At 36.7% G+C, this 19,174-nt stretch overlaps 1 protein-coding gene across 5 annotated transcripts in view; it reads left to right on the top strand.

Annotated features, from left to right (window-relative positions):
* LOC133520379 (V-type proton ATPase 116 kDa subunit a 1-like) overlaps window positions 1-18,115 on the top strand; it is a 57,377-nt gene extending 39,262 nt beyond the window's left edge. For all 5 annotated transcript variants that reach the window (XM_061854761.1, XM_061854762.1, XM_061854763.1 and 2 more), the window contains 9 exons: window positions 3,385-3,597; window positions 6,010-6,160; window positions 7,056-7,429; window positions 8,164-8,273; window positions 8,601-8,728; window positions 9,282-9,499; window positions 11,411-11,582; window positions 13,091-13,259; window positions 14,025-18,115. In XM_061854761.1, coding sequence (XP_061710745.1) covers window positions 3,385-3,597; window positions 6,010-6,160; window positions 7,056-7,429; window positions 8,164-8,273; window positions 8,601-8,728; window positions 9,282-9,499; window positions 11,411-11,582; window positions 13,091-13,259; window positions 14,025-14,169 — 1,680 coding nt within the window. In that variant the 3' untranslated portion in view covers window positions 14,170-18,115. The remainder of the gene's footprint in view (window positions 1-3,384; window positions 3,598-6,009; window positions 6,161-7,055; window positions 7,430-8,163; window positions 8,274-8,600; window positions 8,729-9,281; window positions 9,500-11,410; window positions 11,583-13,090; window positions 13,260-14,024) is intronic.
* Window positions 18,116-19,174: the final 1,059 nt, after the last annotated feature.

Raw genomic sequence — 19,174 nt, 5'->3', positions numbered from 1 at the left:
GGTAACCGCTATATGCTGACACATGTCAGAAAAAAATATACGTTTGTGAAAATGCATATTAGAAAGGTTTTTTATTTTTTGTTTATTGACTTGAATATTCTGCGCACTAGGGATGTTACTCTGTCGACACACAACACTAACGATATTCGATTTTTCGACTGTCGATATTCGTTCTCGCTTACATATACTAATGATTGGATCCCATGTGGATGAGATCCCCAAACCCTCGTCCCGATTGAAATTGCAATGTTTTTTGATTACAATGGCTTCCCGTACTTTTCTGCTGTAGAACTAGCGATCCGTGGAAAGGGTTTTAGGGTTATGCAGCTCGATCCAGTGGTTTGGTCCTGACTCCAGTAAATACTCAACCACAGCAGACTTGTTCACCTGACGATTTTTGATAGCTGTGATGTTCCTTAACTCTTTCTGCTACGGTGCGCTTTGTTTCCCCGATATAGGAACTACCACAACTGCAATCAATTTTATAAACGCCAGGTGACTGAGAAGGAACAACGTCCTTTGGCGACGTTAGGCCTGCCACTTTGGATAAAGGGGGTTCCCGTTTGTGTTAGTTAATAATGTGTAAAAATCCTGAAAGTTTAAACCATCAGTGTTGTGTCACCCTACCCGTTTTAAAAAGACTATAGTAATAAATTTAGTTTCACCGAGGCAGGCAATATACTAGCTAGCAACATTAAATTCTACCTGTAAATGATTTAATTGAAAAGCCAGTGCATATATTTCTCCTGAAATGGCAAAACATTAATCATTGACCAAACGACCACTCAAGACTCAAGAAAGCATTGTACTCGTCTTTCTCTTATCTACATGAAGTCTCCAATAAGCCTTATCGGCTCTTTCGCAATAATCCTTTCATTGCTTCTGAGGAATTGTAATGTGGAGTCGATGTTATTTGAGACATTAAGGCCGATTCTATCTTAACAATTTGATATGGTTTTAATGTCAGTTACGTCAGATACGATCTTGAGTCATTGAGCTTGACTAACTCGACTTATTCCCTAGAAGGGACACAGGTCGTCCACAGTGCGCCGCCATCTGGATCGGTCTTGAGCTTCGTGCTTGAGTTCGCTCCAAGTCTTCCCAATAGCTTCCGCCTCTGCAATAATGGTTCGGCGTCAGGTCTGGTTTGGACCGCAACGTTGCCTCTTTCCTTGAGGATTACGGTCTAGGACTTGCCTCACAATAATAAGTGCGAGTGATAGAACGATTGTAGGGGGCAAGATGCCAATCGTTTGCGCCGTAGCGTAAACTACCGTTTATTCTAATGTTATTGTCTCCGATACCCAAAGGTTGTCTGGAAGCGATAAGACCGCCTGTTTTTACCTCTATCCAATTGTCTTTTTTTTTTGTTTCTGTATATTTACTGTAAACTATGGGAGCTGTGCATTGTATTGTTTTGTCCCTATAGTTATGCCGTTCTGGAGAATGTTCTCCGTTTTGTATGGGGAATGTTCTCACGCGAGAATAGTAAATAGAGAATATTCTCGAAAACGGCCCAACTATATTTGTCCCTCTATCATTCTTCCATATTAGTTCGACAAAGAAATATTAGCGTTTCGTTCACTACGGCGCAAACAATGGCATCCAGATTTCATTTTGCTAGCCTGTTTCCTGTATTTAGCATATGACTAGATAGATTATGCCATAAAGAAAATTAATAGACTAATAAAATAAAAATTGCACCCATACGTAAATAAGAAGAAAACAGAAGAAGTTAAGACAGAATCAGCCTCTGTGTGGAGGGTTTATCATCGAGTTATCTTGGAATGCAGCGTGTCACGACATAACATTTAAATGTCTTTATGATATTTGCTTACCTGGAAATATACAAGTACCTACCTAGTTTTGAGAGGCATTTAGATTTCGTTGTAGTGTAGTATCCTACCACAGATCTTCTAAGTATTACAAGTTTGCTTATAAGTGAATAAATAAATAGTATACGGACTTTTTACACAAATCAAAATTCGTTGGCTAGTCTAAAAGATATAATTAAAAGTATGTTGTTTTAATATATGAGTACAGATATCAGTTACTTTTTCTATCAGATTCAAAAATTTGCATTAAGTAGCTATATTTATATCAGTTAACATAATTTATAATTTATGAACCTCCAGGTCTTTTTGTTGTGGTACATCGTTTGTATTGCATTGTTGATATGTTTATACGACTGTTTGGTTTCTAAATAAATTAAAAAAAAAAAAAAAATCAACACATCTTCCTGTGCGACTATTCGCACAGGAAGCTCAATAAGGCTTGTGTTGTGGGTGGTAGACGACGTGTATAATAACTACTCATATACATAGAAAACTTCCATAACTCAGTAAATATCACAAATAAACAAATAAATGCCTAACCAGGACTCGAACATGGGACCTCCTGCTTTGTAGGCAGGATCACTAATACAGACAAGGCTAGGAGGCCTATCAAATATCAAAAGTCCGACCAAAATCGTAACGATTTCAAGTGCCATGAATCATTGAATTCAGAAATAATATTTTACTTCGTAAATTATTTACTTATTGTTTCCTGGATTGGATGTCCTTGGATTAGGGCCTTGTATTTCGCCTAAGGTTCCATCTGCCTGGTTTACAATATCTCTATTAAACTTTGTTCCGTTTTTCTTCATAGGGTTTTGTTTTATTGATAAGGTACATTAAACAGCAGGCATGTGCAGATTACCTACCAGTATTTTGGTTGTTTGCGGTATGGTGATCCGTCAAAAACTGATAAAATGGACATATATGCTTGCATTGAATACACACGTAATTGCTTGCTTAATTATTTTGACACTTGGAGAGACTTTACACTTCCAAATCTTATTAGTATTAGTACTCTGACATTGGGGACCTTTTAGATCTCCAGATTTAATGTGTTTTTAACCATAGAGACTACATCTCTATTGTATTGTAGTAATTATTTATTTTAAGATTATTATAATGCAATGTTAACCCAGGTATTGGCTGTTGTATTTAATTTTATAAATGTTGTTATGTATTTTTCATGTCACTATATGATGTTACTATAAATGTTGTATTGACTTGTAAAAGAGCCCTTGAGGCCTACTTGCAGAATAAATTTTAGATTTTGAATTTTGAATTTGAATATACATTAAAAATAACAGAGGTGTATATGATTGATATAATGCGTTGTTAAGCGTTATGAGTGGATTGTTAAATAATAATAATAATAATAATAAATTCTTTATTTCAAGTTTAAAAACTCATACAATACAATTAAATAAATAAAACAATAAAACAATAATATTAAAGTTAAAGTTGAAAAGCAAAGACAAACATTATCAAACCCATCGTAAATAATCAATTCGACGTCGTATTTTCCCTAACTTTTTTTAAATAATTCCAGGTGCTACAACAAACAGAAAACCACCGTCGCCTGGTCCTCCAGAATATCGCTCGGGACATCAGTACATGGATGGTAGCAGTTCGCAAGGAGAAGGCCATCTATCATACGCTCAACATGTTCAGTATGGATATCGTCAAGAAATGCCTCATAGCGGAGTGTTGGGTTCCAAGGAGAGATCTTGGTACGCTGCAGAAAGCCTTAGATGATGGTGTGGTGAGTCAGTTTTATTTTTGATCTTTGAAAAAAGCCATTTATTGCACAATCCCACAATAAACTGAGTCATCAGCACCTTGATGATCGCAGTACGTAAATAGAAGACCATCTACTAGGTACCACACCCTGGACGTGAACATGCTGAGCATCGGCATCAGCAAGGAGTCCCTCACATTACAGCGGTTCCGCGGCCGGCTCCTTGACACAGCGGGGTAACGAAATGGACGCAGCCATGATAATGTGTTTCTTCTAGTTTTTAAGATATATTTCATTCATCTATTGGCCTGTAATAACTATTACAAAGAACAAAGATTTTTCATTCATTTATTAATTATCATTTAGATTATGGAGTGGTAAATTTCTACACCTAGGAAGGGAAAAGGGAAATTAAGAAGGTACTTATCTTTTTTTCATCGCGTTGTCCCGGCATATTGCCACGGCTCATGGGAGCCTGGGGTCCGCTTGACAACTAATCCCAAGATTTAGAGTAGGCACTTGTTTTTACGAAAGCGACTGCCATCGGACCTTCCAACCCAGAGGGTAAAACTAGGCCTTGTGGGGATTAGTCCGGTTTACTCACGATGTTTTCCTTCACCGAAAAGCGACTGGTAAATATCAAATGATATTTCGTACATAAGTTCCGAAAAACTCATTGGTACGAGCCAGGGTTTGATCCCGCGACCTCCGGAAGAAGGTACTTATCTACGTAGATATAACTAAACAAAATGCGTCAAAAGGTGATCTAGCTGCGCTTTAGGTGACGTAGGTTTTTATTGAAATAAACCTATCGAGATGTACAGTCAGCATCAAAAGTAGCGAATGAAACAACGCACCAAAAGTATCTGATATTCCGGATAACTTACTAATATAGATAAATCTCTAAAATTCACGGACAGTATGTCTTTTACTGACTATTGTTCTGCATGTAGAAGTATCACTTTGTGTTAAGCTGTCACAGAATGCTTCAATACCTTACAGGAAATCCGTGGATTTGTGTCTATTTATAATGAATTTAAGAGAGGTATGGGCATTGTGAATGTCATCTCGCTTTGTGTGGTAGGGCACAGCACAGCGGATGTCATTCCAGATCTAGAGCAGAGCGCAACTGGGGAAGTATCTCCACCTTGCAGAAAACCGCAGCCAAATAACACTAGACCCTACTCATAGTGTTGTGTTCCTGCCGGTGAGTAAGGTTGCCAATGTTGCTCAACGAGGGGGAGGGGGGTTTAGGGTCGGCAACGCGCATGTAATTCCTCTGGAGTTGCAGGCGTACATAGGAACATAGGCTACGGAAACTGCTTACCATCAGGCGGGCCGTATGCTTGTTTGCCACCGACGTCGTATTAAAAAAAAAAACAAAAGGTCGGCTGTCTAATATATCCAGATAGAATGTACAGTTATGCTTGCTTACACAACTATGGCAAAAGGATTCAACGTAGTTACATTGACTGCAAAATTTTTATAAAAGTAACAAAATATACACATATTTATGTAAATTTACAAAAACGCTAAAATAACTTTTCTTATATTTTAATAAAATGCCTTTTTACGAAGCTGCAAGTTCCTAGCTTAAAATAAAACTTTCGTCACTTTTCTTTTATAATAACTTTCAACCATATTCAAACTTTCGTCCCCTTTTCATCCCCTTAGAGGTTGAATTTTTCAACATCGCTTCTTATTTCTTATAGTAGGTTCCCTAACATAAGTATCCACTTTTCTATACGACTAGTAAGGTAGAAGTACTAGTGCTCGACGCTGCACTAGTACTCGACATGGGCACTTTATGTCAAAGTGACAAGGATTAAGTTCGAATACAGAAAAATCTTCGTTGTTCAAATTTAACCTATATTTCCATGAAATAAAGTGCCCATGTCGATGACTCGTGCAGCGTCGAGCACTAGTACTTCTACCTTATGGTTACTTAAGTTGGGGCACCTTATAAATAAATAAATAAATATTATAGGACATTATTACACAAATTGACTAAGTCCCACAGTAAGCTCAATAAGGCTTGTGTTGAGAGTACTTAGACAACGACATATATAATATATAAATATTTATAAATACTTAAATACATAGAAAACACCCATGACTCAGGAACAAATATCCATGCTCATCACACGAATACATGCCCTTACCAGGATTTGAACCCGGGACCATCACCTTCGTAGGCAGGGTCACTGCCCACTAGGCCAAACCGGTCGTCAAAACCGTATACACATTATAATTGTATACTGATGTGCCAAATTCAAGCTTCCTAGCTTTTGTAGTTTAGACACAGGTTTTGGCTCCACGTTGATGAGTCATTTAGTCAGTCAGTCAGGACACACGCATTTAATTAGATATATTAACTCACCTTTTCTTGTGTTTGCTGATAGTTCTGAGGTTTAATATTATTTATTTTTTCCTCAGAGAGCTACGGGCAGCCTTATCCCCTCAATCATGCACCACGTACCCACAGTAGAGGTCCCGCCCACTTATAACCGCACCAATAAGTTCACTGCCGGCTTCCAGACCCTCATTGATTCCTATGGAATTGCGAGCTACAGGGAAGTCAACCCAGGTAACAAGACATGATAATTTACAAACTTTACACATTTTCTTTTTACTCAACATCACTCCAGACACACACACACACACACATATTTTGAATATTTTGAAGCTTATGTCGATTTAGTTTTGACAACAATTAAATACATTAAATATTCCAATATTTCAATTATTATAAAGACACGAAATTAAACGCCAACGTAGTTATGCTATCAACAACGTTTGGTACTAATAAAAAAGCGGCCAAGTGCGAGTCGGACTCGCCCATGGTTCCGTACCATTTATGACGTATTAAAAAAACTACTTACTAGATCTCGTTCAAACTAATTTTCGGTGGAAGTTTGCATGGTAATGTACATCATATTTTTTTTTAGATTTTTCATTCTGTTATTTTAGAAGTTACAGGGGGGGGGGGACATTTTTAGGGTTCCGTAGCCAAATGGCAAAAAACGGAACCCTTATAGATTCGTCATGTCCGTCTGTCTGTCCGATTATGTCACCGCCACTTTTTTCCGAAACTATAAGAGCTATACTGTTCAAACTTGGTAAGTAGATGTATTCTATGAACCGCATTACGATTTTTACACAAAAATACAAAAAAAAAAACAATAAATTTTGGGGGTTCCCCATACTTAGAACTGAAACTCAAAAAATATTAGGATAGGTCTTCAAAAATGATATTTAGGTGTCTAATATAATTTTTTTCTTAACTGAATAGTATGCGCGAGAGACACTTCCAAGGTGTAGGGTCCTTAAGCTTAGGAGAATATTAAGTAAATAACAAAAACGTATATATATTGACGAAGCCTGCGTTGTGGATCTTGCCTCTGTCTTGATATGATTTTAAATGTGTTTTTAATAAATGGTGTTTGAAATGAATAACAAAAAAATCTACATTTTCTTTCCAGCTCTATACACGATCATAACATTCCCTTTTCTCTTCGCCGTGATGTTCGGCGACTTCGGCCACGGCATCATCATGACCGCCTTTGCAGCCACCCTCGTCATCATGGAAAAGCGCTTCCTCAAAGTCAAGAGCGACAACGAAATCTGGAACATCTTCTTTGCTGGCCGCTACATTATCCTCTTAATGGGGATATTCTCCATGTACACTGGTTTAATATACAACGATATGTTCTCGAAAAGTTTGAATATTTTTGGGAGTAGTTGGATAAATTTGTATGATGAAGAGACCCTGAATTCATCTCATGCGTTTAATTTGGAGCCGGCGGAAGCGTATGTGCAAGTGCCGTATCCATTTGGATTGGATCCAGTGTGGCAAGTGAGTTTTCTTAATCTATTTTTTTTTTTATTATATACACCGTGGGCCAATTAAACCCGACAGATTTCAAAGGTGTATTCTTGACCGCATTTAGAGACTAAAATGTCATAGAATGTTTTCTGAAATCGGTGTTGTTTTAGAGATAATGACAATTTGTGTGAAAATTTGTCTCTTTTATAACTTAGTCAAAAACGCCTTTTTAGCTGTGACGCTGCCACTATGTGACTTGGTTTAGACATACCTACTGACAGATATTAAAGTTTTAAATTAAACTCGCAATTTTCGTCTGTAAATAAAAAAAAAAAATTTTACTTATTCGTTGTAATGATTTTTTTTCACCAAGGTGTAAAAATAAATAACGTGTCGTGTGCAGAAAACGCAAAAGCATTTTTTTTTTCGGCAAAAATTTTTTTTGGCGAATTTGGCCAAAACTCATATAAATTTTTTTGGTCCTTATGACCTCAGGAATGCGTGGTTAAAATCTGTCGGGTTTAATTGGCCCACGGTGTATTATACCCAATTGGATATTAATATATGAGATTATCCTGAAAAGTAACTGTTCAAATAGATAGGTACGTGTCATTAAGGTTGAATCAAAGGATCAGGTATGGTAAGGGTTGTTGTGGATCTCGGCAATTGGTGATCAATCATTAAGTAACCATTGTTTCTAATAAGTAACACATTATGTATTTCTATTAATTTGAATAATATTTAATTTGGTTTTTATTTTCCAGTTTGCAGAGAATAACATAATATTCCTAAACTCATTCAAGATGAAACTATCAATCATATTTGGAGTGATACATATGGCGTTCGGTGTAACAATGAGTGTGGTAAACTTCAAGTAATTACTGTATTCATAGAAAACTAGACCAAATATGCTCGAAATTCTCTTAGAAGCCCTACATCTTATTATAATTTTTGAGGTTGGCATTGAAATTGACGTTAAATTTGGACTATTTGTCTACTTCATGTTGTTTGTAAATTAATAGATATAAATGGTCATCATTCAAAAGCAGATAAAATAATTGATTCGAATGTCATTGATTTTTTTTATAGTGTTATTACTGTAAATATGAAAATGGTATTCAAAGAGCATTTTGAGTGTAGTAAAAATGTAATTAATACTTTGAACATGACAGCAGAAGTAATGAATGTTTTCATTCAACAGCTTCCTGAGAAAGCAGCAGATGATATACTTGCAGTACATACCGCAGATACTGTTTTTGTTGCTGCTGTTCTGGTATCTTTGTATACTGATGTTCATGAAGTGGACGATGTATTCGGCAATTGCGCCAGGTACGTAAAAATCTTTGAATTATAATATTAGTTAATTATGAGAAACAAAACAATACTAGAATTCATAAATGGAAATAAAATAAATGACTAGGTAGTTAAATTTTTGTACCAGGAAAAGATAACCTTGACCATCATGTCATGATTGATCAAAAAAAGATTAATCTTGATATTATTCAGGCTCGCTCGAATTTTATCCTTATTTAACAGGCCGCCATTTTAGTAGTTATTGAAACTAAGATATTATTCGGAAATTTTCTCAATTTTGACTCTGATATGATGGAATTACGAATGACTTCCGGAATTATTCGACATTCTTAATTAACCGAAAGGTTACAAGTGAATTCAGACGGTACCAGCGTTACTGCTTTGCGTTCAATTGAATCGCAATGCTGCCGCCTGCATTGCTGCAGAAAATAACGAAATTAATGTCGATTCTTGGATTTTCATTAGAATCCGAATGTGACCTGAATAACACATACACACACCCACGGACACACACTGAAGACCTTACCAATTTTTCTTATAGTGTCTGTAACACTTTGATATTTTCCAGACCCCGCCTACAACACGCACTGCGCGCCCTCAGTCCTCATCCTCTTCATCAACATGATGCTCATGACGGAGACAGTGGCCAAGCCGCCATGTAAAGCGTACATATTCCCCGGGCAGGGCGCGCTGCAGTCCACGTTCATTGCTATTGCTCTGCTGTGTGTACCCGTCATGTTGTTCGGGAAGCCGATCTACCATATCATGGCGGAGAGGAAACGAAGGGTGAGTAAGCTGCAAAGTGCTCGCGTATCCACCTTTTGTGACATTTTCTGTAAAAGTAGTATGCAGCACCCAAGCATATGCCGCCAAAGAAAGATGCATACCACCACGACCAGCAGAGTGTTTGTGGTGTTTATACTTTTAACCACCTCGGCGCTGTTGCTGGAGCCCCCGGCAGCATTCTGGGCGAAGACAACCTCTTGTTTTGTTTACGTTGACCCCATCTTGTTTCATAATTTTGATTGTTCACTGCGTAATGTTTAGTCCTTGATAAATGAATTTAAAACTTTCGCGCGGTAGTCACGGTCGCGGTAGGCAGCGCGCAAAGCGCTGCGATGGCAGGATCGCCAGGTGAGGAGTGGTGTCAATTGAGACAACTTGTTGGTTGGAAGTATAGTTTAATAATGAAATATGATCCTTAACCTACGGAATATATATAGAAAGATTATGTGAAGGTGTGTATAACGTATAGTGCACACCACAAGAGATAACTGATCCCCTGCAAACTAGTATGAAGTTATATGCAGGGAGGGTCAGTTATCTCTGTAGTTTACTATACATGGTTTAATATTCATCGTCATCAAACGTTCCCTAAATATTGATGATCGTGATAATTCCTTCTCTTCTAGATGTTGCACCTTAGGGTCATGTATCTTGTTAAGTGCAATTCTAATTGGATGTCCTTTGCCTTGAGCGCTGCCTCTGGCTTTAAATTTATCTATCATTATGTGTATGTTGACGACCGGTTTGGCCTAGTGTGTAGTGACCCTGCCTACGAAGCTGATGGTCCCGGGTTCAAATCCTGGTAAGGGCATTTATTCGTGCGATGAGCATGGATATTTGTTCCGGAGTCATGGGTGTTTTCTATGTATTTAAGTATTTATAAATATTTATATATTATATATATCGTTGTCTAAGTACCCTCAACACAAGCCTTATTGAGCTTACTGTGGGACTTAGTCAATTTGTGTAATAATGTCCTATAATATTTATTTATTTATTTATTTATGTGACCGCGGCCGATGAAACGTCCCACTTTCTCGCTTGCCATAAGGACGAGACTTTCTTGTATCTTTATACGAATAACCTGACAAGGCGTCTAGAAAGCGACAAAGTGGGACGTTTTGCCGGCTCCGGTCACATATACAAAGTGGGACGTTTTGCCGGCTCCGGTCACATATCTTTTTTGTCTAAGTCTAAGCTATCTGGAGAACGTTATTACATAAATGGGAACAAGGAGACGGAAATATTATGATGTTACTACTTGTGTTCATTTTCCCCTAAGAAATCGAAATTTGACTACCAGTCGCAACATCGTCTCTTATCGCACAAGTATCCATAGTGTAGCCATAAGAGTCATTACACTTTTTAAAGCAAAATTGCTTATGAGAAGTATGTACTTAATCATTTTAACACGTTCACTGTCCGTGCCCCGTATATGGATCACGGCAAGCCTCAATAACAAAGTCGTAAGGTTAACAATTCAGCTTTTTTATTTTTATACTACGTCGGTGGCAAACAAGCATACGGCCTGCCTGATGGTAAGCAGTCTCCGTAGCCTATGTACACCTGCAACTCCAGAGGAGTTACATGCGCGTTGCCGACCCTAACCCCACCCCCCTCGTTGAGCTCTGGCAACCTTACTCACCGGCAGGAACACAACACAATGAGTATATAGGGTCAAGTGTTATTTGGCTGCGGTTTTCTGTAAGGTGGAGGTACTTCCCCAGTTGGGCTCTGCTCTAGATCTGGAATGACATCTGCTGTGCTGTGCCCTACCACACAAGGCGAGATGACATTCACATTGCCCATACCTCTCTTTAAAACACTTGGGACAGTGAATGTGTTAAGAATTGTCAGTTTAGTGTAAATGATTGTATTTCAGGCATTTGAAATCTACGTAAATGTTTTCAGAAATATCAGCAAGGCGTGGAAAGCGGAGAAGCTACAGAGACGGACCCCCATGACGGAGGCATGGGCGAGATGCTGATCACGCAGGCCATACACACCATCGAGTACGTGCTGGGCACCGTGTCCCACACGGCCTCGTACCTGCGGTTGTGGGCGCTCTCACTCGCGCATGCACGTAAGTTACCATAAACGCTACTGCAAATATGTGGACAAGTTTTTCCTATGTAAAACCTACTAGGTACTACTGTGACGCAACGACCTGAAGTACACCAGGCCACTGTTTCTGACCAGTCGACTAAGCGGACACCGTCGAGACCGCTTAGCTATTTTTACGGGGGTCTATTGTTTCCCATAAAGTTTTATGTCACAATGTAGTAATCCTGCGGAGTTAACGATTTTATTATTTAAAATTAACATATTATAAGTATACTTGTTTTATTGTTGTTTTGCACTGCCCAATAGCCTATTTCTTGCCACCGGTTCGCTATCTGAAGGTTGTCTGGAAGAGATCGCTTTATAGCGATAAGTCCGCCTGTTGTTACCTACTAATTTAAGTCCTGTCTTTGTTTGTAATATGAGATTTTCTTTAGTAGTGCACAATAAAGAATTTTATTATTATTATTATTATAATGTATTGTTTGTCTGCATTTTCGTTAGCCATAATTTGTTTTTTCTCAGAAACGCGTAACTTTTCAGGATTGCCATAAAACAAACCTAACCTAGATTACGTTAGGTTAGCCTATCTATCTATAGGATAACCTTACGGAAATTTTGAGAAGTTAACGGTTTCAGAATTATGACTAATGATAATCTGACAATCTATGTTATCATGCCTTTAAATAATTATGTCAAACACCCTTCCCCCGTCTTTTTGCACTTCGTCACTCCATGCGGCCATGCGGTCTTCACAACGAGTATTTCACTTGACACCAAACGTGTTAATAATAGGTATTGTAAAGTTCTATGATAGCAGGCATAGCAGGATGATGAGTGATGTGACATCTTTTCACTCATCTTCAAGAGTAAAAGTTAAGTAAATAATGAAGACGACATGACTTAATTTAGTTTTAAGCTGATGCAAAGACTCGCGATGACTAGTGAGGTGTACTTACAGAGGCACTAGTAAATATAGTGAGACATTTTATAGTACATTGTGCAACGAGGGGGGTAAGTGAAATTTTGGATACGAGAGTGATTATCAAAGACCCGAGTTTACAATATTCTTACCCCCGGAGTTACACACAATGTTTTTCATCACACTTGCGAAGAAAAAACTAAATTATAACGAAATAATTCTTAAATACGGTGACATATCAAACATTCGTCCGCCATTTTGTAATTTCTTGACAGGTTAGTATTTAGTGTCGAAGGCACAGACCTCTTCGGCATTCAGCCACGATTAATAATTATGTAAAAATATTTTAAACGGCTGTTAAATTAATCGAATTATTTAATTTTAAACATAAACAAAAATATTAAATTATAAACGTCAGTATTTTAAAAGTAAAACTCATTTATGCTACTTGGTTTGTATGAAACATAATTTAAAAAAAAGAGCTTTTTTTTTCACAATCCATAACTCCCGCGGGAACATAATAGGCCTTTGTCCTTCAGTACACCTGCATGAAATAAGAACTTTTTCGAGCAAGTGTGATGAAAAAAAATTTTTTTTTTTTTTTGCAGAGCTCTCAGCAGTCTTGTGGCAGCGAGTGCTAGTAAACGGGCTGGGAAGCTTCCCCGTGAGGGGCTTCGTCATGTACTTCGTGTTTGCCATTTGGGCGTTCTTCACGCTCGCCATCCTAGTGCTCATGGAGGGGCTTTCGGCGTTTCTGCACACACTGCGGTTGCATTGGTATGGAATATTGATATTGATATGATATGATATGATTGATATGAAAAGAAATATTTCTGTATCTGTTTGTTCATTTTGTTAGTCGTTTATTTATATATTATGGTTTTGTGTGTATTTGTTTCTAATTGTATGTCAATTTTTATTGCAAATATAATAAATTTTATTATTAATTCTACTTAAGGCGAAGTTATTTCCAAAGGCCTTATTGTTTTCTATCACGTAAGTGTACGGTCTGCTCGGGTAATTCTAATATGAACTCTGATATGATAAAAATATGATCGATTTTCGGAATGACCTACCCGACGTTTGGAGGAGATTTGGAATTACCTCACTGCCGTACTCTTCTTCTTTGGACAATGACAGTTCCTTGAAAAACCTCAAAACTACATTTGCAGCAAAAGTTTGACATATGAGCATTTTTCCAACTAGCGATTTTCTGGATAATTGACGTTTTTTGCAGTGATGCAAGACACGCCTACATCAGAAGGCCCGAAGGCCTACTACGAAACGGGAAAATCGAAATTCATTCATTCATTATCTGCCTCTATCTCTCTCACTCTTGCATATTGGAACGATAATAGCACCAGCGGGCAGACCAGCTTAGTTCCCGCACCTAAGCAATATTATAATATAATGCAGTCGTTGTGGTCGAAATCAGCTAGAATAAGAGAAAGAGACAACGCTGGTGCAATTTGAATCCGAATCTAACTTTAAAAGAAACGTACGCTTTTTTGGGTAATACCCTAAATCGCTTTCTCTTCCCAGGGTGGAGTTCATGAGTAAGTTCTACGAAGGGCAGGGCTACCCATTCATGCCGTTCTCTTTCTCCGCCATCTTGGAGACCGAGGACGACGAGATGGGGCAGGCGGCCGCCGCGCCGCCCGACTCCCCCGCCGCCGCCGGCCGCTAGCGCCCCGCTCGCAGGCGCCGGCCAGCTCAGCTGGAGATATGTGAACATTGTCAAAATACAGACTAGGACCACAGATTCAAATACTAAGTACCTATAATAAATCTCATGTTTGACAGTGAATCACGTACGGAACCACTCATTATAAAAAAGCTTCCATTAACTATCTTCTTCCAAAACATTTAAAAAAAACTTCGATGAGACTATTCTTTGAATTTAGTAATTCTATGGCTTAATATTTCTGTAAATGGAAGAAAATACTCAGACTAACCTAACGAAATAAAACACGTTGTGGTATTTAATTTACTGCACTATAGTTGATGATTCTTCTAGCGTATAAGACGCATGACGTCTTCTCTTTCTTGATTAAACTATGACTTAATGACAGCTTGAAGCACACCCCGGACATTCGGATAAAATGTACCGTACGGTTAACTGACAAATCGAGATTCATGTAGGTATTCTCTGTCACTCCAATAATTGTGGAGCGAAAAAGGAAACGACGAGCGTCAAAAATTTCAATGTTCGCGAGTTGTATCAGTTTTTAGTTAAGTATGATTTTGGTTCGTTTTCTCGTTCCGTCGTTGGATATTTGTTTATATTAGCGTTGTGTGGTCCATCCATACATATCTTCTTGTACAGAAGACATATCGAGTTCACATATTTTGAGGTCTTTTTTGAGAAATTGAAAGCTGACCGGCTAGTAATAAGCATATCGCTTGTAAAAGACTTTCTTATATAATAAGTTCTTCAAAACACCGTCATCACACAACGAAGTAACCGCATATTATGGGTCAATATAATGCTCGATTTTAAAGATCACAAAATACTTGATAAAATTGTTAGGATTCTAGTGATATAAATGATGTTAAATTGTGAATTCATGTACCTGCACCAAATAAGGCCCATCGGTATATTTATTTTTTATTGTTATTATGTTTAATATGAACTTGCAGTGTTGTCTATGGTACTAGCGGACGTGGACACAAAATTTGAACCTTATAAAAGTATGAAATTTTGGAAGTTAGCACGCTTCAGAACCGGGCCTTATTTTGTGCATGTAATTTATATGCATTATGTGAATACTGATACAGATTGAACATAAACAAATGTTTGTGAGCATATTAGTGTGTATGACAATGTGTGACATGGTCAATAAACTCAAAAACATAATATATAACAGATCCCAGTACAATTTCATTCAAATCCGGAGAACTTTTTATCATATCTCACTTCAACATAGGGAAAGGGTCTTGAACGAGAACCTCTTCAATTGTTGGTTCATCTATTAGTATCTATATTGCTCGATTTACCTCGTACGGCCCAAACACTCCTTTAAAATTTAAATAGGTGCTTAGAACCTTTCATAAACAAACATTTATCTTGTTTCGTTGTTTTCTCATACAAATTAAATTCATCCTAATTTACTATACAAGGTTCAAATTAAAAAGAGATTTGTTTTGTATGGTGGGCTTTACGAGGTTAAGCAAGTGTGATAAATGAATTATAGATGGGGTTAGCGTTAGGACCCTAAACGCAAACATGCAATTTAATGTGCTGTATTTAACCTTTTCGCCGTCACGTCATCAAAGTATCATTAACGCCAAGCCACAAATTGCACGTAAACCTGTATAACATATCACGCCGTGGCACGTGGGGCACGAAATGGGACATATATGGGGCTTTATAGCAGGTCAGTGGCGGCAAAAAGGTTAAACATACGCAGATAAATAAAATAGTCAATAGAACAAAGTGAGGGAATGTCATGTACGTCATATTTTCATACCAATTTGACATTAGGTAATGATGACATTTAGAAGTAGAATTTTTGCCATATCGTGTTGTTTCAAATGCCATGCAAAATTATCTTAGTCCGAATCTACAATACTTAATTTGAAAGATTTTGTTTGAACGGAAATCATGAAATGACACCATTAATTTTAAGCAAAGTAATTATTGAAAAGACCTTTTTTACTTCTAGACTTAGTGATTCAACGTCTGAACAAATATTGCGAGTTGATTATATGATTAATATATTTTAATTATAAGCTAATATCGACGATATAAGAAATATAATATAAGATATTATCTTAGAATATCGTAAGTTAAGAAAGTTTGTTATTTTTGTTCAAATCTATTTTCTCGTTCGAAACCAAAGATTTAATGATGATTTTATATTTTAAATTTTTTCCTGTATTTTTAGTGCCTTTCGATAAAATATATATTATATGTAATAATGGAGAATTCATTTGGTTGAATAAGTATTCAGGGGCCTTATTTTGAATTTATATGATCTATCTAAGATCAGAAATTGTAACATATTAAATAAATTCTAAAGTATGTACTATACACCGTGATTTTATTGAATTCCGTTAACTTCTGGGTATCGGTAAATACGTGTAAGAAAACCAAATGGCATAGTTATTTTTTTTTTATTGTTTTATTTTTATAAAAAGTAATTAAATGTTGCATATAGCGTTATTGTAATACGGGCATGACATTAAACTAAACGAAACAATTGAAAACTGTGACATATCAATGTCATTCTGAACATGAATCGTACGAGATAGTATTTACGTTTAGTAATATTAACTCATACTTAACACTAATCAGTATGTAAACAGGCCCTAAGCCAAGTGTACATGTTCGTAAGGGCCTTATAAGATAAAAATCAAATATTGATTATCTCCGAAATGGAGTTAATTAGAATACCGGTGTCTTTGACAAAGTTACTTAATTTAAGCTCAGGGATGCACCCTTGAAATTAACTGAATTAAAAAAAACACGGTGTAGAATAAATTAAATTATCACTTGCCTCTTATATGTTTTCCGACTATAGCAAAATAAAAATGTAGGGTTAAAAGAACCCGCCGCCAAAAAACCGCCTCCATACAATCGAAGATACGCTCTCATTTTAAGCTTATAAATCCCACAGAGTAATGTTGCTGCTTTGAATTTGGAAGCTTTTATTTAATTATAGTTCAAAATTAGATTTGAATTTGTCATCAGGACTTACGAGACGCTGAAATAACATAAACATTAAAATTATATCGCCAGGTCTAGTCCAAAACTCACTGATTAATATCACAAGTTATAGTTAAAAGCCATAGTGAACCTTGCTAGCACCAAAATAAGGTTAATTATTGTTTAGTAATTGGTGAGTTTTGTTTGTCACCTGATGATATATTAGTACCTACATTATATATTAAGGGCGGTAAACAAGAATTTACGAACTAGTGTGAATTGAAGCCCGAAGCCGAGGATTTAATACCACGAATTCGTAATTCCTTTACCGCCCGTGGCACACACAATGTTTTTCATCACACTTGTGAGGGAAAAACTGTCTAATTTCGGACGTACCTACGTCTCCTACTCCTACCTTTCACGAACAATTGTGATGAAAAATATTATAAGTGTATCGATATTATTTATATACACGTTATCCGGGATAAGTTTTTGTTGCGAAAGTTAAAAAACAAAGTAAATATAGTGAGTATACGTTTTGTGTGCGCAATTTCTACTCGCTTGTATGGTAGGCGGTTTTATTTGACTCGTAAGGTAACATCCTAAAGCGCGCGGTTGTTTATAAATGCGACACATGCAGCGTTGAACGCAAGCGATCACGGAATTGTACGGAATGCAAGAAAAATGACAATGCGCTTACCGCGTGAAACAATATACGGTCATTAGATTATCTGATTTTAGATGGGCGTGCGTCAAACGCATCGCGTATCGCGTATGACGCTACGTTTGTCGCAAAAAAACCGCGCGCATAAACTTATATTTAAAATAAAAGAGGTTTAAACAAACGACAAACTCTTTACGGATTTTATTTAAAGTTTCATCTACAGTTTAATAGCACATAACGTGACACATCAAATACTTTTACAGACGATACTAAATCACTTATACATTTCACGAATCCATCAATAAACAAAATTTATACATACTTTTTGTTTTATTTAAATAATCACTTACCTTAGAAATAAGGCTTAACCTTTCTGAAACTAGGCATTTATGTACATATGAAGACATTTTTATATCGATATCATATGATGCCCATGTGCACCAAAGGGTTAAGCGTTATATTTGCTTAAATAAATATATTTTTTGTCCCCTTGAAACGAGTATATCAAAAGACGATTAAGAGTAATAATAATATCTAAATATAGTTGAAGTTGACTTTTTCAAAAGTTAAAAAGATTGGTTTTTTGTCGTAGTGTCTCAACTATAATCTGGCAAGCCTTTTTCGTTAATAGAAAAAGGCCACAAATTTAAAAAATGTAGACGCTCAAACTCAAACTTGAATTTCGCGGCTTTTTTACTGACAAAGTGGGTTTTCTAGTGTATACATATCGATAGTTCCACTGACTGTTCGAAAAAAATCAGAATAAAACCGGTAGATAAAAACCAACTGCACTGTACATTCTAAATATCAACTCTCATCTCTAGAATTATACTAGAGAAGCGTTATTCAATATCGCGTTTATGGTACATTCCATTTTTTACAACTTATCCACAGTTATATTGGTGAGCAATAAAGAATATTTCTATTGTATTGTATAAAAGGCATATTATTTTATTTTATTGATCACATCGGATCCAATAATAGGTACAAACTTTAAAAAGACAAATGAATAATAAAACGTATAGAGTGGTGCAAAATATCGAGGGCTTAATTTTTTGAAGTAATACGGTTAGTTATGGTATGGCAATACTGTATGGTGCCATCCTCTCGTTTAAAAGTTATGAATCGTTTACGCAAAACACTATTTGCGCATCCTATTATTTCCTTGCGCAGGCGATGGCTAATTATATTTTCCCGCAGTTGATACAGCTACTGCAGCATGTTTGTTAATTTCTTTGCAATTTCTGCCTCCAAATTAAGTTACTATTGGTCATCCTCTAAATTTAGCTGACTAACTTCTAACTTATTTCCTAATTGTCCATTCAGTCTAGCCTAGGCACCATCTGCGTACATTTCACTACATATATATTTAATTAAATA

Source organism: Cydia pomonella, chromosome 8, assembly GCF_033807575.1.
Source record: "Cydia pomonella isolate Wapato2018A chromosome 8, ilCydPomo1, whole genome shotgun sequence".
NCBI classification, from domain to species: domain Eukaryota; kingdom Metazoa; phylum Arthropoda; class Insecta; order Lepidoptera; family Tortricidae; genus Cydia; species Cydia pomonella.
The sequence above is the reverse complement of the archived record's forward strand: the minus strand, read 5'-3'. Positions and strand labels throughout refer to the sequence as shown.